Source organism: Anoplopoma fimbria, chromosome 15, assembly GCF_027596085.1.
Source record: "Anoplopoma fimbria isolate UVic2021 breed Golden Eagle Sablefish chromosome 15, Afim_UVic_2022, whole genome shotgun sequence".
NCBI lineage: Eukaryota > Metazoa > Chordata > Actinopteri > Perciformes > Anoplopomatidae > Anoplopoma > Anoplopoma fimbria.
In genome coordinates, this window is record NC_072463.1 from 25,758,294 (window position 1) to 25,784,795 (window position 26,502).

At 41.1% G+C, this 26,502-nt stretch overlaps 3 protein-coding genes and 1 non-coding gene across 7 annotated transcripts in view; 3 read left to right on the forward strand and 1 right to left on the reverse strand.

Moving 5' to 3' along the window:
* Positions 1-2,210: 2,210 nt before the first annotated feature.
* On the forward strand, positions 2,211-11,494 carry atg9a (ATG9 autophagy related 9 homolog A (S. cerevisiae)). Of its 3 annotated transcripts, none has more exons than XM_054613628.1 (21): positions 2,211-2,484; positions 2,582-2,637; positions 3,235-3,324; positions 3,550-3,694; positions 3,827-3,870; positions 4,031-4,095; positions 4,209-4,358; positions 4,592-4,733; positions 4,848-4,988; positions 5,115-5,235; positions 5,433-5,608; positions 5,698-5,820; positions 6,085-6,272; positions 6,930-7,083; positions 7,751-7,930; positions 8,050-8,262; positions 8,381-8,613; positions 8,722-8,839; positions 9,010-9,280; positions 9,669-9,817; positions 9,906-11,494. In XM_054613628.1, exons 4-21 carry the CDS (start codon positions 3,592-3,594, stop codon positions 9,912-9,914), a joined length of 2,580 nt encoding a protein of 859 aa, XP_054469603.1. In that variant the 5' UTR covers positions 2,211-2,484; positions 2,582-2,637; positions 3,235-3,324; positions 3,550-3,591; the 3' UTR covers positions 9,915-11,494. The 3 variants fall into 3 exon arrangements, with proteins under 3 accessions (XP_054469603.1, XP_054469602.1, XP_054469604.1); XM_054613627.1 differs by having other exon boundaries at positions 2,211-2,464; XM_054613629.1 differs by having other exon boundaries at positions 2,211-2,389.
* Positions 11,495-11,715: 221 nt separating this feature from the next.
* trnak-uuu (transfer RNA lysine (anticodon UUU)) lies at positions 11,716-11,788 on the forward strand. The gene has a single exon. It is a non-coding gene; the product is annotated as a tRNA-Lys (tRNA).
* An 886-nt stretch (positions 11,789-12,674) lies between these two features.
* zgc:112416 (uncharacterized protein LOC550509 homolog) lies at positions 12,675-14,601 on the reverse strand. The gene is made up of 8 exons (XM_054613295.1): positions 14,587-14,601; positions 14,441-14,497; positions 14,206-14,263; positions 13,959-14,032; positions 13,599-13,790; positions 13,214-13,328; positions 13,000-13,139; positions 12,675-12,905 (listed from the first exon to the last, which is right to left on the reverse strand). Exons 1-8 carry the CDS (start codon positions 14,599-14,601, stop codon positions 12,675-12,677), a joined length of 882 nt encoding a protein of 293 aa, XP_054469270.1.
* Positions 14,602-15,591: 990 nt separating this feature from the next.
* The window catches only part of pcnt (pericentrin), a 37,573-nt gene continuing 26,662 nt past the window's right edge, over positions 15,592-26,502 (forward strand). For both annotated transcript variants that reach the window (XM_054613246.1, XM_054613245.1), the window contains exons 1-15: positions 15,592-15,774; positions 18,958-19,134; positions 19,572-19,715; positions 20,760-20,909; positions 21,036-21,934; positions 22,028-22,387; positions 22,849-23,251; positions 23,481-23,897; positions 23,991-24,200; positions 24,602-24,697; positions 24,835-24,978; positions 25,121-25,349; positions 25,544-25,623; positions 25,730-26,027; positions 26,253-26,353. In XM_054613246.1, the coding sequence (XP_054469221.1) occupies positions 15,727-15,774; positions 18,958-19,134; positions 19,572-19,715; positions 20,760-20,909; positions 21,036-21,934; positions 22,028-22,387; positions 22,849-23,251; positions 23,481-23,897; positions 23,991-24,200; positions 24,602-24,697; positions 24,835-24,978; positions 25,121-25,349; positions 25,544-25,623; positions 25,730-26,027; positions 26,253-26,353 (3,756 nt within the window). In that variant the 5' untranslated portion in view covers positions 15,592-15,726. The remainder of the gene's footprint in view (positions 15,775-18,957; positions 19,135-19,571; positions 19,716-20,759; positions 20,910-21,035; positions 21,935-22,027; positions 22,388-22,848; positions 23,252-23,480; positions 23,898-23,990; positions 24,201-24,601; positions 24,698-24,834; positions 24,979-25,120; positions 25,350-25,543; positions 25,624-25,729; positions 26,028-26,252; positions 26,354-26,502) is intronic.

A 26,502-nucleotide genomic window follows, 5' to 3' on the forward strand; every position in this document is an offset into this window, starting at 1 on the left:
CTTAAGGTCTTTAAATCCTGACTACTGTCTCTATTAAAATAAAGTTACCATTATTTTAATTTCTTTCACTGTATACCGTTTAGTTGATCAAAAGTCATATTCTAAAGACTCATTTTAAGATGGAAAACAAGAATAATAGCTGACAAAAATCAAATAAAAAAAATCTGTGTAATAGATAAAATAAAATAAGATAATCCTTTATTAGTCCCACAGCGGGGAAATGTACAGGATTACAGCAGCATGGAGGATAGTGCAAACAAGAGACGTAGTAAAAAAACAAGATCAAAAATAAGTATTATAAATAAGCAAATGAGCAATAAAAAAACAGTAAAGAATCCACAGTAACTGACATATTATATATACAGACAGAAACTATTGTATTGCATATTGTATTAATAACAGGAATTGTCACATATTATTGTTTTGAATGTACATGTTGAATCCTCATGTAGCAGCATCAGCACCTCTGACTGCACTGTAGTGTTACTTATATAATAAAGGATTATCTTATCTTATCTTATCTTATCTTATCTTATCTTATCTTATCTTATCTTATCTTATCTTATCTTATCTTACTGTAGTGATACTTAAAACGACCAGGAGGGGGTATATAATAAAGGATTATCTTATCTTATCTTATCTTATCTTATCTTATCTTATCTTACTGTAGTGTTACTTAAAACGACCAGGAGGGGGTATATAATAAAGGATTATCTTATCTTATCTTATCTTATCTTATCTTATCTTATCTTATCTTATCTTATCTTATCTTACTGTAGTGATACTTAAAACGACCAGGAGGGGGTATATAATAAAGGATTATCTTATCTTATCTTACTGTAGTGATACTTAAAAAACGACCAGGACCAGGAGGGGGTATATAATAAAGGATTATCTTATCTTATCTTATCTTATCTTATCTTATCTTATCTTATCTTACTGTAGTGATACTTAAAACGACCAGGAGGGGGTATATAATAAAGGATTATCTTATCTTATCTTATCTTATCTTATCTTATCTTACTGTAGTGATACTTAAAACGACCAGGAGGGGGTATATAATAAAGGATTATCTTATCTTATCTTATCTTACTGTAGTGTTACTTAAAACGACCAGGAGGGGGTATATAATAAAGGATTATCTTATCTTATCTTATCTTACTGTAGTGATACTTAAAACGACCAGGACGACCAGGGGTATATAATAAAGGATTATTATCTTATCTTATCTTATCTTACTGTAGTGATACTTAAAACGACCAGGAGGGGGGTATATAATAAAGGATTATCTTATCTTATCTTATCTTATCTTACTGTAGTGATACTTAAAACGACCAGGAGGGGGTATATAATAAAGGATTATCTTATCTTATCTTATCTTACTGTAGTGATACTTAAAACGACCAGGATACTTAAAACGACCAGGAGGGGGGGGGATTATCTTATCTTATCTTATCTTACTGTAGTGTTACTTAAAACGACCAGGAGGGGGTATATAATAAAGGATTATCTTATCTTATCTTATCTTATCTTATCTTACTGTAGTGATACTTAGAACGACCAGGAGGGGGTATATAATAAAGGATTATCTTATCTTATCTTACTGTAGTGATACTTAAAACGACCAGGAGGGGGTATATAATAAAGATTATCTTATTATCTTATCTTATCTTATCTTATCTTATCTTACTGTAGTGATACTTAAAACGACCAGGAGGGGGTATATAATAAAGGTATATAATAAAGGATTATCTTATCTTATCTTATCTTACTGTAGTGATACTTAGAACGACCAGGAGGGGGTATATAATAAAGGATTATCTTATCTTACTGTAGTGATACTTAGAACGACCAGGAGGGGGTAGTAAACACATGTAATGAGACCATGAGGTGTAATGAGAGCAGCCTCAGTGCCAGAGGAGCCCATAGACACCTATATGATGTCTATGGAGGCCTCAGTGCCAGAGGAGCCCATAGACACCTATATGATGTCTATGGAGGAGCTCGTCATGGAGGCTCGTCATCAGGCGTGTCGGTGGATGTCTGTGAAAGCTCAGTCTTAGAGCCCGCCTCTGACGGCTCCTGATTGGCTGCTCTCCCTACCCCGTCAGGGATCCTTGTCTCTGATTGGATAAACGTCCCTGTCCCTCAGCTGTGACAGACGGAACACGGCTAGCTGTTTCGAAAATGAAACTGGCTCGTTTCTGACTCCCGACTTGGAGAGGCGGCCTAAAGGACAAGGAAAAGAAAGCAGGGTTTACATTCAGAAAGAAAGACAAGTCCCAGATTGACTGTTGTATCTGACAGAGAGGAAGAGGAGGAGGAGGAGGAGGAAGAGGAGGAAGAGGAGGAGGAGGAAGAGGAGGAGGAGGAAGAGGAGGAAGAGGAGGTAGGTGGTCCATGCAGGCCTGTGCTGTCACACCACGACAACAACAACACACACTGCTCCTGCTGTGTTCCGACTGTAAGCGACCCTTTCCAACAGTAAAGCTTCTCCTTCCTCTCGTCTGGGTTTAGCCTGTAGTGTGTTTATGTTCCTAGATGAGACTAAAGAAAATGTCTTTCTTCTTCTTTCTTACAGCTGTTTATGTTGAGTCAACACCAGAGCTGGGTTGGATGCACTGCACTGCAATGGAGGTAAGATCAGTTCTGCCACTGCCATAAGCCACACCATAGACAGTATATGTAGAAGTGTCCCCAGTTAAAAGACCACCAGGTTTATTCTCAATGATCTGAAGTATATAATCCCACCTGCAGTAAACACTAACTCAACGTTACAGATCTGTTGATAGTCCCTGATGTGTGGTGTAATCAAATGGTTAAAACACAGTCATCCCTGATCCCTTGTTGTACTTAATTCCTGCTGGGTGACTTGTTGGGTGGTTGTTTTGTCATCATTGTATTGTTTATATGTTCTTTGTACTCAAACCCATGTAATCTTGGTTTTTGAGTCAATACAGTCTTAATCTGTGGAGTCTCCATGTGAACTTTGGAGGTATTACTATCTACCTGGATGCCTTTACGTTTTGCTGTGATACAACTTTAACAGATCTTGGGGTCTTCAATGACCTATTTGGTTGGTTTTAGTTTCACTTCATGAGTTTGTTCAGTCTAACTGCCGAAGGCGGATGCAACGCAAAGATTCTATACCAAAAGTTTGTCTACTCTCTTCAAATTTAGTCTGTGTGATGATAGTTTAGTTGACTTTCTAAAAGAAGACTGCTCGTTAATCAGGTTTTGAAGCCCTTTGTCAGCAAGAATCGAGCTCCGGGGTTGCTGCTCTATCACTGATCCTGACCTCCGACCTCCCCTCAGAAGGATCAGGTAAATATTTACCTAAAAGGATTAATATTCAAAAGGGGATAATTCAATCCAAAATCGGATGTTGTTTCTAAGGTCTCAATAGAGGCTAAGTGTCAAAATGAGTTGATTATTAACATATCATATGATCTGTAAACCTTTTTCCTAAGGCCTATTTACCACTCGTCTGTCTCATCTCTATCCCTCTTGCCCTCCCCTCCTTTCTCCCTGCCATTCCCTGTGCTCTAGTCTGTAGCAGTGGGCTCAGCTACTTGAGAAGCTGTTGTCACTATGGCGCACTTTGACACCGAGTACCAGCGCCTGGAGGCGTCCTACAGCGACTCTCCGCCCGGAGAGGAGAACCTGATGATGCATGTGCCTGAGGGAGCCAAACGTATGACATGCATACACAAATCACAAACAAATCATCTTATCACACACACCCTCCTCCCTCCCCTGCTCTTTTACACTGATAGTGATGCCTAACAACAACACTGTTACTAATTTTGTACTAAATATTTTGCAGCCCAATGGCACCATATAGAAAACCTGGACCTGTTTTTCCAGAGAATATCCTTTTACATTGATTTGGCATGTATTCCTCATGTGTTGTGTCCTGAACGTCTGTAACAACTGGATTGTGCTTCTTTGATTTTGCAGCGTGAACGTTTAAATACAAATAGTGTTGCTAACCTCAGATCCATTTACAATATTCCTTAACATCCATTACGTCTATAATCTGCACCAGAAGAATGGATTCACCTGTATGCTGCTGGGAGAGATCTTTGAGCTGGTGTATGTATCCTATCCTTCAGGAATTCTGTTTCTTGTGTCTGTCTGTAAGAAGTTTGCAAATGGCGGAGCTTGACGTAGTATGTTCTCTCCTCCTTCTCTCTTTCTCCATGTAGTCAACTGCTGTTTGTGGTTGGCTTCACAGTGTTCCTAGCTAACTGTGTGGACTATGACATACTCTTTGCCAACAAGTTTGTAAATCACACTGATTCATCTAAAGTCACCTTGCCTGATGCCTTCCTCCCAGTGGATGTCTGCAGTGCCCGGTTAGTGTGACACTATATTTAGTTAATGATTAATTCTTGTGCAAAGACACTGCCATTGTAAATCTATTGTGAATGTGTAGCTGAGGGTAGATGTGATGATTGTATTTGTAAGATAAAGAACAACCAAAACCTCAAACATGAATGTTTAAGAGTTTTTTTTGTCTGTCTGGAGACCTCAATGCTGTTGTATGTATAAATCTTTGAATCATAAAAGTGAATATCTTCTCCCGCAGTATCCGAGATAATGCGTTTGTGATCTTCGTTTTGATAATCTCTGGGGTGTTTTGGCTACATCGCCTGGTCAAATTCATCTACAACGTCTGCTGCTACTGGGAGATACGAGCTTTCTACATCAACGCACTCAAGATGACCATGGTGAGGCAGACAAAGACATTCCTTTTAGAGCAGTATTGAAGATTTGTTTTGCTGGGAATGTATACATTCATTGTACCAGCTGACTTTCAATGTTGTTTTTTTTCTCTTTTTTAGTCAGAACTCCCCTATGCAACATGGCAAGAGGTTCAGGCCAGGATAGTGGAGATCCAGAAGGAGCACCAGATCTGCATCCATAAAAAAGAGCTGACAGAGCTTGACATTTACCACCGCATCCTCCGCTTTAAAAACTACATGGTGTGCCCATTTGTGATGTCTTAATACCCCTGTTTGGTTGCTGAACTATTTATGTCTATTTATATCTTGCAAACATAGCAAAACAATGTGACCTCAAACCAAAACGTTCTTCCTGCACTTCTCAAGGTTGCCATGGTGAATAAATCACTCCTTCCTGTGCGATTTCGACTTCCTGCACTTGGGGAGTCTGTGTTCTACACCCGGGGTCTCAAATACAACTTTGAGCTCATCTTCTTCTGGGGGCCAGGTGCGTCCATGATGATGATGTGATTCATTTTATATGTACAGCCTGTGTTTGTCTCTCTTTCTATGGTGTCAGGTTCAGGTACAATTTACCATTTGCATGCACACACTCATATATTTGCCTATTTGTCAAGGTTTAGAATTACAAAGGAGTCCTATTTTTACTTCCCTTTGTGTTTTTTTTTCTTTGTTGCTCTGTAGGCTCTCTGTTTGAGAATGAGTGGAGCCTAAAATCAGAGTACAAGAGAGGAGGTAACAGGCTTGAGCTGGCAGACAGGCTGGCATCCCGAATCCTGTGGATTGGGATTGCCAATCTGCTGCTGTGTCCAGTCATTCTGGTGTGGCAGATTCTCTGCGCCTTCTTTAGTTATACAGAGGTAAATGGCTCACATGCACACACAAACCTTGTACATCCTCCTTTCTCATTTAGTGCTCTAGACCATAGTTTGTTGTGTGCGTTGTCTAGGTGATCAAGCGGGAGCCTGGTTCTCTGGGAGCGAGATGCTGGTCTCTGTATGGTCGATGTTACCTGCGGCACTTTAATGAGTTGGACCATGAGCTCATGTCACGCCTCAGCAAAGGATACAAGGTCAGATACGATAGGAGCTGATCTCCTGTGATCAGTTAATGCTCCAAATTGCTTGTCCTCTAATACTTTATTATTTTTAATAAATGTGAAAACTTTGTCTCTTCGTGGCAGTGCAAAACATCCCCTAACAATAACTTGGTTTTGTATTAATTTCATGCTCTTAATACTTATACTGGTGCCCCTCATTAACTGCCTGTAAAGTCAATAATTAAGTGTACTTCTCCCTTTTTTCTTCCTCTTCCTTTGTTTCTATGTTTCCGTCAGGCTGCATCCAAGTATATGAACTGTTTCCTCTCACCACTGCTGACGGTGGTTGCCAAAAATGTTGCGTTTTTCGCCGGGTCTCTTCTGGCCGTGCTCATCGCACTGACAATCTATGACGAGGATGTTCTCGCAGTGGAACATGTTCTCTCATCGATCACACTGCTTGGAGTCTGTATCACAGTCTGCCGGTAGGGGATTAATGTCACCCAGTTAGTCTGTGTGCTTTTCTGATCTAACTAAAAAAAACATGCAGAATTGATTTAATTATTTCATTTAAGCAAAGCGCTCTATAAACACACAGATGCTCACAACAACAATTGTGGTTTAAATGGGGAGGTAAAGTAGGGGGTGTAAATTATTACCATCGTCACTATAGAACTGATATGAAATGGCAAACATCAGAATCAGAATATGAGACACAGATCTTGAGCTACGTGGGATGTTAGCTGTTACCCATGAGCCATTTCTTTATTGCCCCTTTAAAGCTACCCAGACTTGTAATCCCGTTAATGCTCTCCTGCAGCTTATTCTGCTGTATAACTGATGAGTATAAGAGGGTTTCCTTCCTTAAGTAGCTCTCCAGTATTCGAAGTCTTTTAATAGCTCTTGATTTAATTAATTAGATTTTTTGGAACTGTGTAAAGAAAATGTAATTTTATTTCGTGCATTCAACAATCCAAGATATTCAAGTATCCATCAGAGATTTCACAGGTAGATTCTAAACTATAGGATTATTTATCAATCACATTTCCACAAAATAGTTAAATATTTTCCAATGATTTCGAACCTCTTTGGTTGTAAAACTGAAGTTCTTTTCCACCAACTCTGTGTCTCTGTCTCTTCAGATCATTTATCCCAGATAAGCACATGGTGTTTTGTCCTGAGCAGCTGTTGAGGGTTATCCTGGCTCATATCCACTACATGCCTGACCACTGGCAGGGCAATGCACATAGATATGAGACTCGTGACCAGTTCTCCCAGCTCTTCCAGTACAAAGCAGTGAGTATGGAAACTGAACTGGGAATAAATATCAAGAGTAATTACAAAGGAAGTAACTTATCAAAACTGTGTTTTATACATGGTAGACATTTGAACATGTCATAACATAAAAAATCTGAGGTGTGATTAATTAACGTTGATGATAAATGCATTTAAGCCATCATTAATGTTATTACTTACATCGGTGCTGCTTTTACTATGACAACTCAAAATGCCTGCTGTGAAATAGACTTATAGTTATTTGTCAAATCCTCTATGAACATCTATTTTTATAAATGCTTTTTTTCTAGAGAATATTATCTTAATACACACAGTTTATTTTCTCTAATGCTGAGCTCTGTCGTCATTCTGTTATTTGCATTCATATCTAGAGAGTAACATTTAAAGATTTCTGCTGTTGGCTCTCAAGAAGATCCACTGAAGCAGTAGTGCCATGCTGAGAAGCTCTTTCTAGGCATTTGTTAGTGGAAGAGATTTACACTACACTCCCAGATGGTCCCAGCTGGTGGCATTTTTAATCTTAAATCATGAAGTCAGTTTCTCAAGATTTCTATCAAAATTCATTTTACAAAACATGCTCAACTTAAAAGTCAGAGGTTCAGCATACCTTTGATGTGATTGCTAGCTGAGTGTACAGTGTCAATCTTTCCCCTCTGGTTTCCTCAAGGTGTTTATTCTAGAGGAGCTGATAAGTCCTGTGGTGACTCCCATCATCCTGATCTTCTGTCTGAGGAGGAAGTCTCTGGAGATCATTGATTTCTTCAGAAACTTCACTGTGGAGGTGGTCGGGGTTGGAGACACTTGTTCCTTCGCCCAGATGGACATCAGGCAGCATGGACACCCTGCGGTGAGGGACTGCCTAAATGTCTTATCTTTAGACTTTGTGACATACATTAGATATGAAATACAAGTGAATAAGAGTCAGTGTGAATATCTGTGGGTTTACACTCTCTCCTCCCTCTGCAGTGGATGTCAGAGGGGAAGACAGAGGCGTCTATCTACCAGCAGGCAGAGGATGGGAAGACAGAGTTGTCTCTGATGCACTTTGCCATCACCAACCCCCAGTGGCAGCCTCCCCAGGAGACCACACACTTCATCAGCCAGTTGAAAGAGCGAGTTCACAGAGAGGCCACAGGGGCTACTTCTGACACAAATCCACTCTCACTGTCCGAGTCTGAGGTACAGCGATAAACCAACATTCATGCTTAAGTATCACAGTGGTCATAAGTTAAATTGCAAATCTCAGAGGCCAAATTTGATTTACTCTCTTGTCTCTTGCCCTTTCCCTCTCTTGCAGCCAAGGAGCCTCATTGCAAACCTTTTGGTGGGTCCCTCCACACTGGCCTCCATTCATTTCGGCAGAGATAGCTCTTTGACCAATCATGCAGCAGCTGGATTAAGTGATGGGGCATCTGCTTTACGCTCCCTTTCCCCAATCAGCAGTAGTCTTCACCTGAGAGGCAGCTTAAGTGGAGCTCGCAGGGCTTCAGGCCACGCGTCCACCATGAGCAAAGCAATGGCAGGCTCTGGGTAGGAACATTCTCCTTCTGAAGAATACTTTCTTTACTTTATTGTCATCCCTATCACCTCCTCTTCATGTCTACATTTTCCCCTCATTTTTGCATTCTCTTTAAACAGGACGGATGCCCGGACTGTCAGCTCAGGCAGCAGTGCATGGGAGGGTCAACTCACCAGTTTGGTCCTGTCAGAGTACGCCTCCACTGAGATGAGCATCCATGCACTTTACATGCATGAGGTAATTGTGGGGGAGCATGTGTGGGAACAGAGTAGAGGACATCTGTAGGATGCACAAACTGAATGAAGTTTGCGTTGCCACATTTGTCTCCTTATCCCTAAATATCTCACAGATCCTCTCCTTCTTGGGTCCTACCCGTTGTTCCTCCTTTCTTATCTTTTCCCCTGTAGCTACACAAGCAGCAGTCCCGTGGCGAGCTATCCCGTCACACGTGGCACCGGCAGGAGAGTGACGAAAGCAGTGACAGCATCCCTGATGAAGTAAGGAGCGAACCAAACCCTCACTCCAGACATTTCCCTCGCTCACACACTTTCCCCACCACAGTTCCCAGTCCCAGTGCCATTCCCACTTCAGCTTCAGCCGGCAGTAATACCACCCTTGGCCAGGGGGGGGCGTCATCACACAGCGCCGGCCAGCGGCGTTATAGTGGATCCAATACAGGTACCTTTCTTTTTGATTATCTTTCATTCTTTCACACCACATGCATTTGAATGTTATTGTCTTTAATGTACTTTTTTTTTATTTTTGCACCCATGACTTTTGTTGCATAAAAAAATCTTAGGACAGGAAATACTTTATTGCAAGATGATGCAGTATGTACAAAAAAAGCAAACACTATCAACCCTGATGTAAAAGTGAGTAAAGTTTTTCACTCTGAATACTTGCTCAACTCTATCTTAGTTTATCTCACAATGACTTAATATGAGAACTACAGGGCTTTCAGAGTATTTTAATATTTATTTAAGTCAACTGTGGACAGCAGCAGCAAATCTTGGGGTTAATTGCTGGTGCTTTTTAACTCCACTGTCTATGTCCTTCTGTTTTCCAGACTCTCTTGGTGCGGGAGGGAAAGTTGTGAAGTCAGCCCGTGGTGTGCCCATGGGAGGGTGGGCAGAGGAGGGTCAGGCAGCACCAAGACACCATGACACTCTACCAGAGGAGAGCTCAGAGGATGACCTGCCTCCTCACATACACAAGGTGAATGCAGTGATTGGACGGGTGATGTTAATTTGCCTGATTGCACTGCAAGTTAATTAACATTTGTTTCCTCCTTCTCTCACTTTAGATTACATAACCAAGCTATGTGAACATGTATCAGCGTCCCACAGCTCCACAGATATCCAGACACACATCTTCGTCCAAAACTTTTTCCCAGGACTGACCATCTGATCGGACACAGATGGAGATGGACATGTGCAAGAGCGGTGTACCATTAAACCTACAAACACTTAATCGGTCAAATCACCTGGTCCAGTTACGACTGATGGCACCATCAGCCATTCAAACATACCGTATGACTTACTACATGCCTAAACAGGCAAACAGGGAAAATATCTGAATTGTGGATCAGAAGAGGACCTCCAGGATCAAGTTATTTCTAATAGCCATTGATACCATCAGATTACGCTACGCTCTTTTATAATGTCAAAAGATTACATAATGAAAGTGCATGTTTTACTGGGATGTAAACAAAACTTGTGAACACTTCATCCTTTGCACTATGCCGCTGTAGAAAAATACATACCAATTTGCTCACAATGTGATCATAATAATCCTAATTGCGTTAACTATATTTTTCCCTCATTTACAAATCAGATGGCACGTGAGGTGAAATTTAAAGAATTTATTGTGTCTCTCTAACAATAACAGCATTCACTAAATTTGTGTTGAAAACGATGCTGGTGACACAATGATTTTCATTGTGTGTATCTATTGTTGTACCAGTAGTGGGAGGGTATGTTTCCTACCCTGTGCTCTGTATTTCAGCTTGCATTCCGCCTCTTTGCAAAACATATGAAGGCCTCTAATAGTATAAAAATCACCTGACGTTCTGTAATACGATTTTAACCCTGAGGGATTTTTGGATTTCTTTCTGCATTTAGTTCATGGGAATTTTCCAAAAATGTTGAGAAACTTTCCCAGAGTCTGGCTCAGTTTGCACAGATTGTAGTGAATTGTACAGTGTAGCCCGGTGTTCACGCACACTGTTCACTGTGTAAACAAATATTATTATCAACAATCATTCGGCTCATTTAATTAATTACATTTAAACAATCAAAAGATAAAAATGTTGTGATGTGTAGCCAGACATGCTGTATGCAATCACATTCTAATCTGATTCAACCCAGGTTTTTATTGTTTACCTTCTTTTCTTTTAACAGGGAACAGCAAAAAAACACAAGGCTATTTAAAGCACTTACATTGACTTCTGTGCCATACAAAATACCCTCAGCACAAGTGCATGACCATCATAAACACATTGTTTCTAATGAGTTGGAGCTCAACCCACAAGAAGAATGACCAACCTCCACATCCTGTTAATTCAAAGCATGACTTTCCCCAGTTCTCCTGTCATTTAGCCGCAATTCTTTAAAAGAAGAATTATGCACTTTGATAATCTGTTGATGGAGAGGGTGTCACTTAACTTTATTTGTATGTGTATGTTTGTATATTTTAATTATTTTATTTATCACAGGGATGTGCCATGATGATTGACCGTTGTGAATAAAGGTTTGTGGTTTTCTGTTTGGCACTGGATGCAGGGTTTCAGTGTAGTGATGTTGGAGTCATGTGGTTTGTTTTTTTTATACATCTTGTCTAATACAATTTTGTACAGCTGTAAATTCCTCCATTAAAGACAAGGCAATGGTGCAATGGTTTTGTGTGTAGATTGAGAAGTAACCAAGACAAAATGACAATAATGCATATACTGTTGCATTTAACATTAGCTTAGCTTAGCCTACATTATGCAGGTCGCTAGCTAGTCTTAGCTGCTAACAACCGGACAAGGATACTTCTATGAAATGACATGTGAAGAATTAGTGTTCTATACGTCAACAAGTACTAATGCTACCCACACGTCAGTACTTCTCGAAGCCCGGATAGCTCAGTCGGTAGAGCATCAGACTTTTAATCTGAGGGTCCAGGGTTCAAGTCCCTGTTCGGGCGGATATCTTTTCTTCCTGTGAATCTCTTTGATGAGGTCTTTGCAGGTAGAGCATCCAGAGCATCGGACATCTTTTCTTCCTGTCTTCTCCGTTTTGATGATGTCTTTGCAGGTAGAGCATCCAGAGCATCGGATATTTTTTCTGAATGCAAAACGTGGGTTCAAATCCCGGTTCGGGCGACGATTCTTTCTCCAATTGCTATATGAATGAACTCTCAACATCAATTTAACAACAATTATAATTTACATATCACTTTGACCAAATGTCATTTGATATTAGAATTGCTTTATTTGTTTGTTGATTATTAGTTTATCGCGTTACTCTTTACCTTGTTTATTGTTAATGTTTTTTGGTCAAGTTATTATGTTGTATGTCTTGGATGGTGGTTGTTGGACAAGGACTCCTGTTTATCTTGGAGCGATGCGGTTATAGGCTACATATAAATGTCCCCCAAATATAACTTGAATAGCAAGTAAACATACATTTTTATGTTGTTCATATATTGCAAATGAATCTGTGTGATCGCTGCATGGACAGAGTTGCATCTAGCAAGCCTGTAAAAAGTTGGTTTATTTATCTGCCATTCACACATGATACATTTGGGAAATTGTCAAGAAAATAAGACATAATTCCATTAGTGCACATGCAATGTGTTCCTGTCTGATTTTTTTTTTTGGTTCCTTTTAGTATTTATATGTTTGACAATTTCATGCAGTCAGCGCTTCACTTCAAAAGATGCTCTGTGCCAAGCAGTTAGAGACAACAGGGGACTGTCAGAGAGAAATCTGAGTCCTGTAAAAACATGAACATAAAAAAAATGTGTTTGTCAGTAAAAATGTATTGGTTGAAGTACTAAACACAAAATACAAGTGTGCACAAAGTGAACCTTACCCATCGAGTGGTGGGAGTGTTAGAGAGGCTGTTACGTGGTGTATGGAGGGTAGATGTCCTCCTGCTTTTTCTGATTGGACAGATCTCACCTCTGGTGGCCATGCGGGGTGGCTGATGGGAGGCAGATGTGGTGCTGCAGGGGTAGTACCATAGTGATGATGATGTACAGCATTTCCTCTTGGTTTAACATCTGGCCTTACCAATATAGGGTTTCCATAGTAAGTGTCCTGAAAATACAGATGATCATTTTGTAAAGGGTCAGAGTTCAGGCTTTGTGCTTTGTCTCTATCTGTCAGAGAGGGTATGTGTGTTTTTGTGTACCTGCCCAAGATATGTAGTTTGAGGGACACAGAAACGGGGCACTTCAGGTGGTGATGTAGGAGTCGTGGCTTTCAGCATCATATTGTGCATTATGATCTGGTGCATCTGGGCATTTTGCATGAGCATCAATTCCACCATGTCTGACAGAAAAATACACACATATTTGAATACAGTGAGATTTAAATAGGATAGTGTTCGGTTTGCTGTTGCTTACCCTCTTTGATGCTGCCTGAGCGCGGTGCCGGGTAGGGCTGCGGTGGGGTAATCTGAGTAATCAGAGGCTGCTGTTGTGGCAGCTGTTGTATGATGGTGGCAGGCTGCTGGGGGAGCTGCAGAGAGAGATAAAGGGCAGGGGGGAATAATTGCATATTCTTCATATTTAATTTGCACTATTCTCACACTGCTTGAACTTATGCAAGTCAGTCTGGTATAGCAGTGACAGTATTAATAACATGTGAAAGGAAATATAGGGGTCAAAATAGAAGCTAAAAAGGGTTATCGGGATGGGGGAAAAGAGGATTAAATACACTTAACAGACCACACAGAAACATCAGATCTGGGGATTGGGGGGATTTTGAGGTTAATGCCGAGTGTCTCACAGTCTGCTGGATGATGCGTTGAGGCTGAGTCAGGGCAGGCGGTGGAGGGGTCAGAAAGGACAGAGCAGGGGCTGGCTGGTGGAGTAGGAGTGGTGGAGGCGGCTGAGGGGAAGTGAAGAAATGGGACATGTACTTTTTGTGTGACCCTCCCCAGGTGTGAGGTCTGTTGAGGTCCTCTAATATGTGCTGCTCCTGCACAAAAGATATCAAATGCCAACAAAACACTTACAATTATATGCTTCACACAATGACAAGAGTCTTCATCTCACTGTCTGAATGTATGGTACGTAAGAAATTATATTAATACAGTAAATAAGAGTTTGTATTCTATGAATACAAAGATAAATATTTTGTACAAACCCGGAGTCTTTTCAGTAGGTCCTGCTTTCGCCTCAGTGCACAGTGCAGTTGATCTAGATGTCCATCATAACTCCCTGAACATACAAAGTCAAGTTCTCTCAGAAACTTCACCCATATCTGCCTAATATATTTGACACTTCTCATGGCAATTTATTCTAGTATCAGCTAAATATCTGTATCGGATAACATTAATGGTACCTTCCACAATTCAAAACTATTAAACTCAAAGAAGTCTTTGTTATCTTACTTGCAGACTGGGCAGACTCCGCTCTATCGTCCATATTGTGCTTTTCGTTTAACAGTCTCTAGAATTGTAAACAATATTAAATATTGAAATTAAGATTTTGATATACAATTTTCAAGAAAAGCACAACAAAAAGAATGTTGAACTTTTTCACTTGAAAATACTAAATGACCAAAGTAAAATAAATTCAAGCAATATCTTTCCACCTTAACAAACTAGACTATAGCCTCTCACCTACCTTCTCCACCAGTTTGAGTTTGAGTCTTGTCATTTGATCAACCATAGAACTGCCATTCTAAAAGATGACACAAGTGCTGGAATAAGCATGATTTAAATACTAAACAAACATACAATGTAAGTACATGCTATTAATGTCTCATTTACCTGAAATCTTGGCATTTGGAGTCACACAGATTTAGCGTACACCTGTGTGTTTGAGTCAAGACTAAAGGCAGACAGTGGTTGCCATGGGACACACCCATTTACCATTGGGACTTTACCATGACCTGTATAACTACTTGTTTCTATGCTGAGAAAGAAAAGAGGGAGTGACACTTTCAACATAAAATATCCTCGCCTAAATAATTCAAATCCCATTTGCAATAGATTGTTGTGTTTTTAAAAAGACTAAGGCCATGAAGAAAAACCAGGCTTCAGTGCCGAAATGTGGTTCAGTCACGCACTGTTAATTATTAGATTTATTCTGCTTAGTTAGAACTAACTCTGTATTCTGAATTTCTTTCAATTAAAAATATATGGATAAACTAATGTATTTCTTAAAGGTAACCTATACATACAGTACCAGTCAAAGGTTTGGACACACCTTCTCATTCAATGGTTTTTCTTTTTTTTTCTTTTTTTCTACATTGTAGATTAATATTGAAGACATCCAAACTATGAAGGAACACATATGGAATTATGTGGTCAACAAACAAATGCTCAACAAACCAGAATATGTTTTATATTTTAGATTCTGCAAAGTAGTTGAATGAGAAGGTGTGTCCAAACTTTTGACTGGTATTGTAAAACAAGACAATTGTCATGGTTTGAATAAATGGAAACCTTTTAACCCAGTTTTTAAGTCATACTTCATTGCAACTATACCTCAGTTGTCATACATTCTACATTCACTTTCAAAACAAAGAAGTTAGTGGAGGAACGGTTTGTGTTGGCCTCTCCTGATTGGCTACAAGATCCGTCAATCCAAGATTGGTGGCTTGAACGAGCCATTTCATTGGTCGACTAGATTCTAGTTTTGAATGATTTCAGCGACGCAAACCCCATTGGATGAATATGTGGAAGCCAGTCATTTGATTGGTCCGTCCGTTCAGAGGAACTCGATAAGGGCGGAGCTTAGACAACTTGGCGGCCATATTGAATCATCTCTGTTGACAGTTGTGTCTCAAGAAAGCTCAAAGATTTTGTTTTAGCCAACTTAATGCCACAAGTTAAGGTCTGTTGTGCTTTTGAGTTTGAATCAGGGCGCATGTCCGAAACCTTTAATGGTTTGATTCAAGCCAAGAGATGGACGACGAGGAACGGCAGAGGAAACTAGAAGCGGGACGAGCGAAGGTTTGTCGCTAGCTAACCCTTAACGCTAACCCTGGATGCTAACACTGAATGCTAACACTGGATGCTAGGCCAACTCTTTTGTCGTAGCTTTGAGACTGTCCACTGTTAACTGCAGACGCCTCCACTGTGGTTGTGCGTTTGTTTTTGTCGTTGCTTGGATTCCATTTGTCCGTTAAATTGAGTGACGTCACTCGTAACTTTATGCTTTTGCCGCGCACATGCGGCGCGTTGATCACTATCGATGACAACAACAACAACGCTAGTGTTGTAATGACCAGTGAGGTGAAGCTCCTCACTGGTCCATTACAACAACAACACTAGCGTTGTGGTAATGGACCAGTGAGGTGAAGCTCCTCACTGGTCCATTACCACAACACTAGCGTTGTGGTAATGGACCAGTGAGGTGAAGCTCCTCCTAGCTCTGATACAGGAAGATGCTTTTATCTACAAAGAAGAGGGACATTTGTTTGTCTGATTTAATTTATTTTTCAGCTTCCCACAGCTTTTAAATAGATAATATAAAGGTGTTTCTAAGTGACATTTACAAGAGCAGATGACTTTATGTTCTTAAGATGTAGTGTCCTCCTTTGGCATTATGTCACTAGTCTATCAACATTGCTACTAGCCCATATTAGTAATGGGCCAATAATTAAGAATGGCCTCCCCTGTGTTGACAACAAAACTAGATCTAACACTAGGTAACTAAACTGTTCAGAGTAGCTTATTGAATTGCATTTCTTTGATGTTGTAGTTCACTTCCAGCTCATTGTAGAATTCCCTCAACAGATAAGTACATTAATATGATGTATATTAGTAAGGAAATAACTGTGAACAACTGATATTCCTTATGACAGAAATCCTCCAACATGCCCAGAAGCCAGTCGGTAAGTATAGAAACTGGTGACTGGCAGAGACCTTTGACTTTGTCATGGGATGTGGGTTAATGGACATTATTTCTTTGTGATTTAGGTCTTCTTGCTTTATGTTTTGTTTCTCGTGGGTGGGGAAATCTGTGCTTTCTTCTTCTTTTATGTGCCATGATATGATTGCTGTCAGTTTTTGAGATTTAAGCCCACGGCTTTTAAAGGAATGACTCGCAATACAGATTAGGAAGACTGTAACCTTGAAAGGAAATCATGTTTTGTATTTGCAAATACAATGTCTATTGTAGTTGCGCACCTTGCATTCACTGTGGTGTACCATCAGGTGGTGCAGTGAGCCCATGAGATTTGGCGAGGTTCAACATGTTGCACTTGCATCTCACATGAATGGTGTTGCTATGGTAATGCAGTGCTGTCAGTTGCCTTTACTGTATAGGGTGCACCGAAAAGCTCTGATTTATTTTTCACACCCAAAGCATGGCTGGTATGTATACAATTTGCACAAATTATACCATGAGGCGTCTTGGTGTTGATATTTTTGAGAACACACAAGAAGCATTCAGTTGGTGCAGGAACATCCGATGTGGCCACAATGAGCTCCATCCAGCTGGTTAGTCAGACTCTCAGTAGTGCAGAAGTGTCCTTGGGCTAAACAACGCTCATCTGGCTAATATGTCTTTCTGAGATGTGATGTGTTTTGTAGCAGGCAGAGGCGGTGAACAGGGTGATGCAATGACATTTAGGGTTGGGGTTTTAAGTGATTGTGGGTACGAAAGCAGATGAACAATGGGAGGTGGGAAGAGATTGAAATGTGGTGGCGTTCAGGGGAATGATGGGTTTTAAGCAAAGCTTTTGGTTTTTGCAGCCAAAAGAGGAAGGTAGTATGATGGTGGATGCATTGCATGGCACTAAATGGGAAAACAAAGCACATCCAAAGTGTGGTTTTATAACATACAACATGCTATCAGAACTAACATTGGCTCACTTGCACACAGTATTGTCGTGCACATGCATGTGACTCATCACACAAAGCAACAAGTAGCTTTCCCGGTGCTCTGCAATCTCAATTTGAATTGAGCATGCACACACTGATGCTGCTTGCCACACACAGAGCCCTGTCTCCTCCTCTCCATGTGGATGCATCTCACAGTCTCCACCCTCTTCCCTTAGCCTAGACACATGCCATCCCTTATCCAGAGTTTGTGGATCCCTCTGCGCTGTACGTTGGCTGTGGAAGAGAGTTTTAGGATGAGAAGATTGGCACAGTATGCCGCTGCTCACAGGCTGCAAGATCTACATCTGGACAGTAGAGCAACTGCCCTGATGAGAAAGAATTGACAGGTCTGACCACGAACAAGAAAGGAAATCGACGATTGACTGTCAGTTATTGATGGAGGGATTCACGAGGGTCTCTGTCACAATGTGGACTGCTGTAATCTGATTTAAGCTGCTTAAAGAAGAGAGATCGACAGACAGAGAGAGAGAGAGAGAGAGCAAGCAAGAGAGGGACAGTGATAAAGAGAGGAATGTGTTGCAAAGAGAAAAACTGCCTGAGATGGATTTCTACCAAATCAATCCCTATGGAATTTAAGCAAAATATCCCGATTGTTTTGGGGATGATGTATTTCGCTGTGAATTAACTTTTTGGGTTAGAATTTTTTTTCTTCCAGATTTCAGAGATTTTTTTGATTTCAGAGAGGACCTTGTGGTCCCTCGAAGAACTCCTTTCAACCAGTTTCTCTGTCTTTTAAAATTGACTTTTCTACATGCGAGAAAAAGAAAAGACTGACTGACTGACATGGATGCATACTTAAAAAATATATTTAAACCTTTTTCCGTTTCTGCCGTGCTGAGAGGCTGTCCAATGTGTGTCACTAAAATCTGCTCTTCTCATGGGTTTGATGTAGCTCTCTGGAGATTTGAGAATATTTAGCTTCGTCACCTCATTTTAAACTTGGATCCTCTGTCAGGCAATGGTGTAGTCTATTTTCGGGTTGAGTTTGGGATTTCTTCTTGCTTCACAGGGCACTTGTCTTTTTTGCTGCACAACTCTGACTCATCAAAATAAGGGCTGCCAAATCTATTTTCTTTTCCACAGCGGGGACTATCAACAACTTGTACTCCTGTGTTTTTATACTTTGTGTAATGATTTCAGAATGATGCTTTTTCAACTGAGGAGATAAATCTGGACTCCAGTTCTCTCTCACCCTTGACCCCTGAGTTTCACCATGCTGATAGTGTGGTGGTGCTCAGTGGTCCTGACCTATGTGTCCGTCTACCTCTCGCTGTCCTTCCTGCGCAGCTTGCTAGCTTCCGACAGAAGCGGGCGAAAGGCGACGGTGCGGGGGCGCCGAAAAAGACGCAGAAGAGGAAGGGCAAGACTGTCTCGCAGGATGACGGAGCAACGCAAGGCCGCCCCGTAGAACCGGCACCTTCCTCAGCCAATGACACAGAGCAGAACAAGAACACCAACCATGAGGTACACCACTAATGCAAGATTATCGGTCATGCATCATTTAATAGAGTTACTGAAGGAATCTGATACTGTGGACCATTAATTAACAGCAGGTCTTTTTCATTGCACAAACTGCTTCACTGCATCACTCAGGACTGATCATGGGGTCACCCTGCCTGACCTCCAGTGTTTGTCAAATGTTGTTTAGCTCACTGTATGCATTAACAAGTGGTCCTTGCCCCCTGCTCAGTTAACATACATTATAGAAATGGGTCACTAACCATTACGTTGCCTTTGGGGCATGTTGTCATGGCAACCTGGTCAGGATTATCTGTAGCACTATTTACTGCCTTTTTAAAGGGAAAGTTCAGCCATAACATAAGATCACACATGGGTTGCAATGACGAATAATAAAAAAAATAATAAAAAAAACCTAATTCTAAAACTATGTAATTCTTTAGGAACCCCAACAGCCGGAGAAATCTGAGGTTCAGCAAAACCAACGGCCGAACAATCAGCCCCCCATCCTGGAGCAAACACCGTCCCCTGTGGAAGATTTTAGAGACGACGAGCTAGTTGCACTCACTGGCAAAGAGCAGCTAAAGGTATGCAGAGTATGTTTAAACATTTACAGAGGATATGTCGGAACAGTTTTATGTCTTCTTTGTAGTTCCTTTTGGCTTTATCTGGCTGTTGCTGTTAAAGGCTTAACTGGGTTTAGGTATGACTCCATATGACTTGCAAAAAGGAAGCATGAAGATGGGTTTAATTTCAAGAAATGCCTATTTAGCATTATAATCTTATGCTCTGAATTCACACATTGGAAACTGTTCTATTCTGAACCTTTCCTATAAATCAGTGTTCCTGTTAACATACCGTGATGAAGTGTATTGAGATTTGTTGGGAGTGATTTGTCTTCATGCTTTGTTTACCCATAATACAATGGGAGTTTTGTAGTGGTATTGCTGTGTGTTTGATTTATGAGGGTGTGTGTTTATGTGTTTTGTGTCATCAGCAGCCCATGAGGAATGAAACTGCCTGCTCTTCTGCATGACTGTTTGGCTTCACTGATCTAAAAATACAGCATAGCTTCTCTATAGTATGAATGTGTTTACAGGAGTGAGTTTAATCTAGGTGTTTCAAATTGTGGAAATGTTCTAAAATGCCTAAAGTTATGTGAATTCCATTTTTTTGAAGGCAGTTTGTGTCAAAATCTGTTTTCACTCTAAATATTGTCATGCTGCAGAGAAGTCCTGGCCTACTCATCATATTCTACAGACTAAAGAAAGCTTCTTTGTTTAGTGCCGATCCCCTTCAAAAATAACAGCATAATTATTTGAATGGGATTATCAATGAAAAAGAGAATAATGGTGTAAAAATGATCATCCACACTTGCAAATCATATTGCACTTCATATCAGTCAGAATAATCACAATTGGATATATTATCAAAATCGTTCCATTTTAAAAGCATCAAAATGTCTGGTCTTTTTGATACGGTTTCTTCTGATACTGAAAGCAAATAGTTTTGACAGTTTTTCTTCAAGGAAATTTGTCTTTTTTTTTTTTGTATTCTTAAGTATGTGTTTTATGATTATGTGGATGTCTTTGCTTATAAAAAACCAACCCATACATGTTTTTCACTTGCAGCAGCTACAGCAGGCTGTGGAGAAACGTAATGAGATAATTGCCAGGCTCAGCTCCAACCTGCAGGACGCCATAGCCAGCAGAGACCAGGTACAACTGGAGGCTCAGTCACTTGCTGGACAGATCCAGGCTCTACAGAGACAGCTCCAGCAGGTACGTGCCACTCAAAGCTAAATCTGTGGCAGCACCTCAGGATTGTTTTTGACTAAAAATATGCACTTCACTATTCGCGTGCACAGCAACTGAACTTGCATATTCTCTGAATTGTCTTTCACACAGACCAGTGTAGAGTTTCTGCGCATCAAAAGTCATTCAGGGGCTGAAGTCCTCAACACCCAACAACAGCATCGGCATGACCATTGCTCCCAAGATGCAGACCTCAATCATAAGGAGGCACCATCAGAGGATTCGGGGTGTGGAGGTCCTGGCTCCCAGTCAAGTGTTGAAGGCTTTAGCACTGGTTCTGATAGTGGGACCAGCACTGTTCTTCACAAATTGAGGGCTGAGCTGGAAGAAGAAAGGCAGAACAGCCAAAGTTTATGTGCTAAACTAATGGAGGAGATTGAGAAACACCAAAATGTGCTTTCTTTACTGGACAAGGAGAAGAAAGGCAGGGAAGAGGAGCAGAAAGAGAGTTCCACACAGGTACAAGACCTTCAGACCCAGTTAAGCTTAGTCCAAACCCAGTGCCTTGAGATGCAGCAGTACAAAGAGGAGAAGGAGAAGCTGAACAGAGAAGTGCTAGAGCTGAGGAAAAGGCTTCAGGAGGAAGACAGCGCCGAGAGGAGATCTAGTGAGGAGGTGGCCAGCTCGGCTCTTCGTCTCCAGAGACAGGAGGAGGACATGCAGAAGCTCAAAGAGGAGTTGGAGGGAGTTAGGCAGCTGTTGGAGGAGCGGGAGAAAGAACTGAAGTTTAGAGAGGAAGAGGTCGTAGGACTCAAAGCTTCTAAGAATCGGCAGAACCAAGCCAAAGCTGGCTTTAGTTGTGAGGAGAAGATGAGCATAGATGAGGCCAATCTGGAGAGCGGACCTGTGGAGGACACCATGAGCGTATCAATACCTGGGGATATTCTGATGGAGCGCTACCTGTCTTCAGCTCCTCCTGCACAATCTCAATCCTCATTGGTCAACGAAAGCTTTGAACACTGCAATCAGCTGGACCTCTCTGCAGACTACAGGTTAGAGAAATGCTGAATGCTATTGGTGTGTTTCTGTATTTTGTTTTTAGGCTCGTTTAAACTAATTATCTGTCTCTGTGCCTCTCTTCACAGTTTTGAGCTGAACAGTGAGGTGTTGGGAGATGAGCCTCTGTTGTCAATTTCAAACCGTTTCCCCGAAGAATATGTCAGCCTCCAGAACACCTCCACCCCGCAGTGCTCGCCTGGCATTCCTGTGGCGGATAATTCCCAGACTCAGTCGCTGTCTCAGTGGCTTCACAACTCGTCTTCCGGCGAGCTGGAGATGAGTAAACTCTCTGAGCAACAGTTTGAGGAAACCGACTTGGAAAAAGAGCTGCTGAATCAGCAGTGTGGGGAGCTCCGTGAGGAGCTGGTTCTGAAGGACAGGGACCTGAATGTGTTAAGGGAGGAAGTCACCAACACTGCTGAAGAGCTGGAGGAGGCCAGGATCAGGTAATGATGTTAATTACGGAATGTGGTTAATTAGTTTTTTCCTGACAAATGTGTTTGTATTTAGTTTTAGCTTTTTTTTTTAATATATATATATTTTTGTTATTCATCTAATGTTTTTTATTATTATTTATTATTTATGAAGTATTTGTTGCTCTTCACATACTTATAGTTTGTACGGCCAACTTTATTTTTGAGTTTAAAAGTTTCAACTTTTATTTATTTTATTTTTTTCTCCACCAAGCTTTTAAAAAAAGAAATACAATTGTCACTGCTTAATAGCTCCCCTTAAATTAAATCTGAAAGTTATCTTAAATTCTATGTTAATTTCCTTTTTTTTCAAACTATAAGTTTAATAAAAATATCTCATGCAAAGTGCCTCTATCTTTCCCTTAGTTGCTCAAAGCTATTCTACAATTGTAATCACCTCAATAACTTTTTTTAAACTATCTTTGTATGGTCAGGTGGGCCCAAGTAACAGAAGAGCTACAGCAGGCTCTCTGGGAACTTGAAGAGGAGAAGGAGAAGAGGAGACATGTAGAGGAGGAGATGAACTTGAAAGCCCACGAACAAGACAACCTGAAGAACAAACTCAGTGCCTTAATGGAAGAAAAAGAGAATGCAGTAATGTTGACAGGAAAGGAGGCTGATGAAACCTCCCTGCTGGTCCCTGCTACCTCTCAATCAGAGGGGGGAGATAAACTTGTAGGGGGCCCAAAAAATGAACAGGAGAAGGAGGCGCCACTCCCGTCTCATCAAAAACAGCAGGAGCTGCTGTTGTTGTCCCTGCAGGAGATGAAGCAGCCTGCAATCTCCGCCAAACAGAGCCCAGAGTTCAGCGATGACAACCAGCTGCAAACACTACAGGTACACCATTAGGATAAGTGGGTTTGTGTTGACAGTTTAATAGGATTGAAAACATGCTAGTTTTTTCTTTTCCCCCTAACTCAATTTAGATGGATAGAAAGAATATTATACATCAGCAGTAATGTGTTTGTGTTTAAAAGTTTCAAAGGGAAGAGGCAATACATTGATAAGAAAAACTGCTAAAATGTACAAAAAGCTAAAATGATTTCCCTTTCATCCTTTTCTCAAGGCTCAATGTAAACTTCTCATGTCGGAGCTAGAGGAGACAAAAACAATGCACAAAACCATAACAGCCCTGCTAGGTCAAAGGACTGCGAACCTGGAAGAAACCTTAAAGGAGCTTGAATCGACTCGTGCTCAGGTCGTAAATTTTGGAACGGAAGTGGAAAGATTGCGGGAAGAGCTGGAGATGAGCCAGGGCAGTCTGGACAGTGCTGAAAAGGAGAGGAATGAACTCGAGTCTCAGATCTTCTGTTTGACACAAAACCTGGCCAACATGGAGGAGGCCCAAGCCCAGGCAGCGCAGGAGAGAGAGGAGCACAGGAGGAAAGAGGAGGAGATGGATGACCGGATTAAGAAAATGGAACAAGTCTTAGAGGAGGAACTGGAACAGTTTGAGAACATGCTGAAAGCAAAGGATGTTGAGGTGAGATAAATGATGTAATGAGGGCGGATTTTATTCTGGCTATATTAGAACTACTGTCAAAAGATTACAATTATTTTCAAATGTTTTTTACAGTTGACTGAAGAGAAGGAGAAATGGGAAGAAGAGATGCAGGAGAAGGATAAAGAGCTCCTCGATGTGAGGCAACACCTGGAGGAGCAGAGGGAGGAGCAGGTGAAGGCTCTCCTGGAGAAGCAGCTGGTGGCTGTTGAGGAAGCTACAGAAAGGCTCGAGACCTCTCACCAACAGGAGATGAAACAGCTGATGGAGAAACATCAACAAGAGGTTTGATATACAAGCTTCTTTACCAACCAAATATTGCTTCCCTCTAGTTATTAATCTGTGTATTAAATATTTATATAGACAGTTTATTACATGCTGCATAATATTATATGGGGCTGAAACCCACACTGACAATATGTATACATTTTGTTGTTGCTTAGTTAGAAGAATATCTCTTTTTTTGTTGTTTTTTCAGCATTGCAACAAAGGGCATTTATTCTATTTTTTCATGAGTTACCAGACAAACGTGGATGGAAAAATCCCAGTATTGCATTTAATTGAATACAGATTCATCATAAGTAATCATAAAATGAAAATGGGACTGTGCAGCATTTATGTCACTAAACTCTTTGTGTGAGTGCTTCCTAGTCTTGTAATGTCCTTTTACCTCCATATATTCTTAGATTTCTGAGTCCAACAATCATCTGCAGTCCGAACTGCTGAAGCAGCAGGCTACTATGGAGGAAGAACAGAAGAGACAGATCAGCCTCATCAAACAGGTATCAGAATTGATAAGTAAAACCAGTAATACCTACTACAGAATATCCCTTCTCTAAGTTATTTAACATTAAACATTCTGTTTCAATTTTGTACATCATTTCCAGCTTGTTACTTCTACCATTCTGTCTTTACCCAGGTGACTGAACGTGAGCACGAGAGAATGGTTTCAGAGCTGACTGCCAAACACAGCGAGGAGCTGAGTCACCTGAAGATGGAGGTGTCCTTGGAGCTGAGGGAGAGCATGGAGGCGGCCCACCAGGCTGAACTGCAGCAGGCACAGGTATATTACTATAATAATACAACTGTCATTTACCCCAAACATGAAGTCACTACTAGACTCAAAAAAAGCTCTCGCACAAAACCTTTACCATATGCTTTACTTGTATTTACCTTTTACTTTATACTTTTCATTACCTTTTTAGGTCCAAAAGAACAGAGAGCTTGAAGCCTTGCGTCTGAGCCTAACCAACGTCAGCATGTCTCAGTTGGGGCAGGAGTCGTCTCTCACCAAGGTCCAGACCTCTCTGAGGGAAACCTTTGCCCAGGAAAGTGCACTTCTGCATGCTCGGCATCAATTAGAACTGGACCAGATCAGAAGGCAGAACCAGGAGCAGCAGGACAGACTGTGTGAGCTGCACCAACAAGACATGAGTGAGTTTCTTTTCAGTTGTTCAGTCAGTGTTCTTTTTCACGTCCGCCTGTAGGTGCACTCAACATCTGTGCCATTATGGTTGTGGGTGAGTCACCCTCATTCTTTAGAAACACGTTCAGGGCAAAGTAGAGCACAATGACCTTCAAATTCTTTGACGTGGGTGAATCTTTTCATTTGCTTTGTGCATGTTCAGATGAGTTGAAGCAGCAGTGGGAGACTCGTGTTGCTCAGGAGAGAGCTGCCATGGAGGAAGAGCGGACCAAAGAGATACAGGTCATTTGATTACTGTGATTTGAAAGCTATTTAAACATCTGTTCTGCTATTTAATTATTTTGCATATTTTGGAACTTTTACCTTAATAATTCATCTTGATCATCAGGCTCTAAGGTCACAGTGGGATAAGGAAGCTGAGAGCACCCAGTCCAACCTCCAGACATCTCTCTCAGAGGCCCAGAGCAGCCTTACCGCCACCCAGACAGAGCTCGCCAGCACCCATAACTCCCTCACCCAGACCAGCAAAGCTCTAGCTGAAGCCCAGACAGCTTTATCCCAGACCCAGTCAGAGCTGCGGGAGTCATTAGCCAGGCTCCAGGAACTCCAGGCCTCCAGTAAGGAGCAGAACCAGAAACTGGAGGAGGAGCTGAAGCTAGCCTGGGCTGACAGAGATGCTGCTGCCCGTAAGTTTCCTCACTGCTTACTTTTGCACAATCTAAATTCATTATTTTAATAATGAAAACATATCATTTTTAGTCTTTTGCATGGAAATACACATGGTGATGTAGACTAACATGCTGACTGGCTGATGGCAGGCATGATTTTTAAGACTACCTCGTTTTTTTCTGCCAATATTAAAGTTTTTTTTAAAGGTTTTTTTTGCTCACTCTGTTGTTTGTGCTGCTTAGGTGCTCTGGAGGATTTGGTTTCTAGTCATACGGCAGTGCTGAAGGAGAAAGAGCAGCAAGCACTCCACCTAGAGGAGAAGAAACAGCAACTGCACTTAGAGGTGAGTTCGCTTAAACACGTTAACATTTTGTTAAGTTGCCATTTATTTCTCATTTCAGCCCACAGGCCCTAGCATTAAGTAATGGATCTTAATATGTTTTTGTATTTTTTTAAATTTTATAGACATTAAACTAGTGCCAAGAAATGATT

Excerpts from the sequence above, each read along its gene's own strand:
- atg9a (XM_054613628.1), top strand. The coding sequence starts at position 3,592 with ATGGCGCACTTTGACACCGAGTACCAGCGCCTGGAGGCGTCCTACAGC. Across the intron at positions 5,236-5,432 it reads CATCTTCTTCTGGGGGCCAG|GCTCTCTGTTTGAGAATGAG; the intron begins GTGCGTCCATGA and ends GTTGCTCTGTAG. Across the intron at positions 7,931-8,049 it reads GGCAGCATGGACACCCTGCG|TGGATGTCAGAGGGGAAGAC; the intron begins GTGAGGGACTGC and ends CTCCCTCTGCAG.
- zgc:112416 (XM_054613295.1), bottom strand. Across the intron at positions 14,264-14,440 it reads AACTCAAACTGGTGGAGAAG|AGACTGTTAAACGAAAAGCA; the intron begins GTAGGTGAGAGG and ends TTACAATTCTAG. Across the intron at positions 12,906-12,999 it reads AAACTACATATCTTGGGCAG|GACACTTACTATGGAAACCC; the intron begins GTACACAAAAAC and ends CTGTATTTTCAG.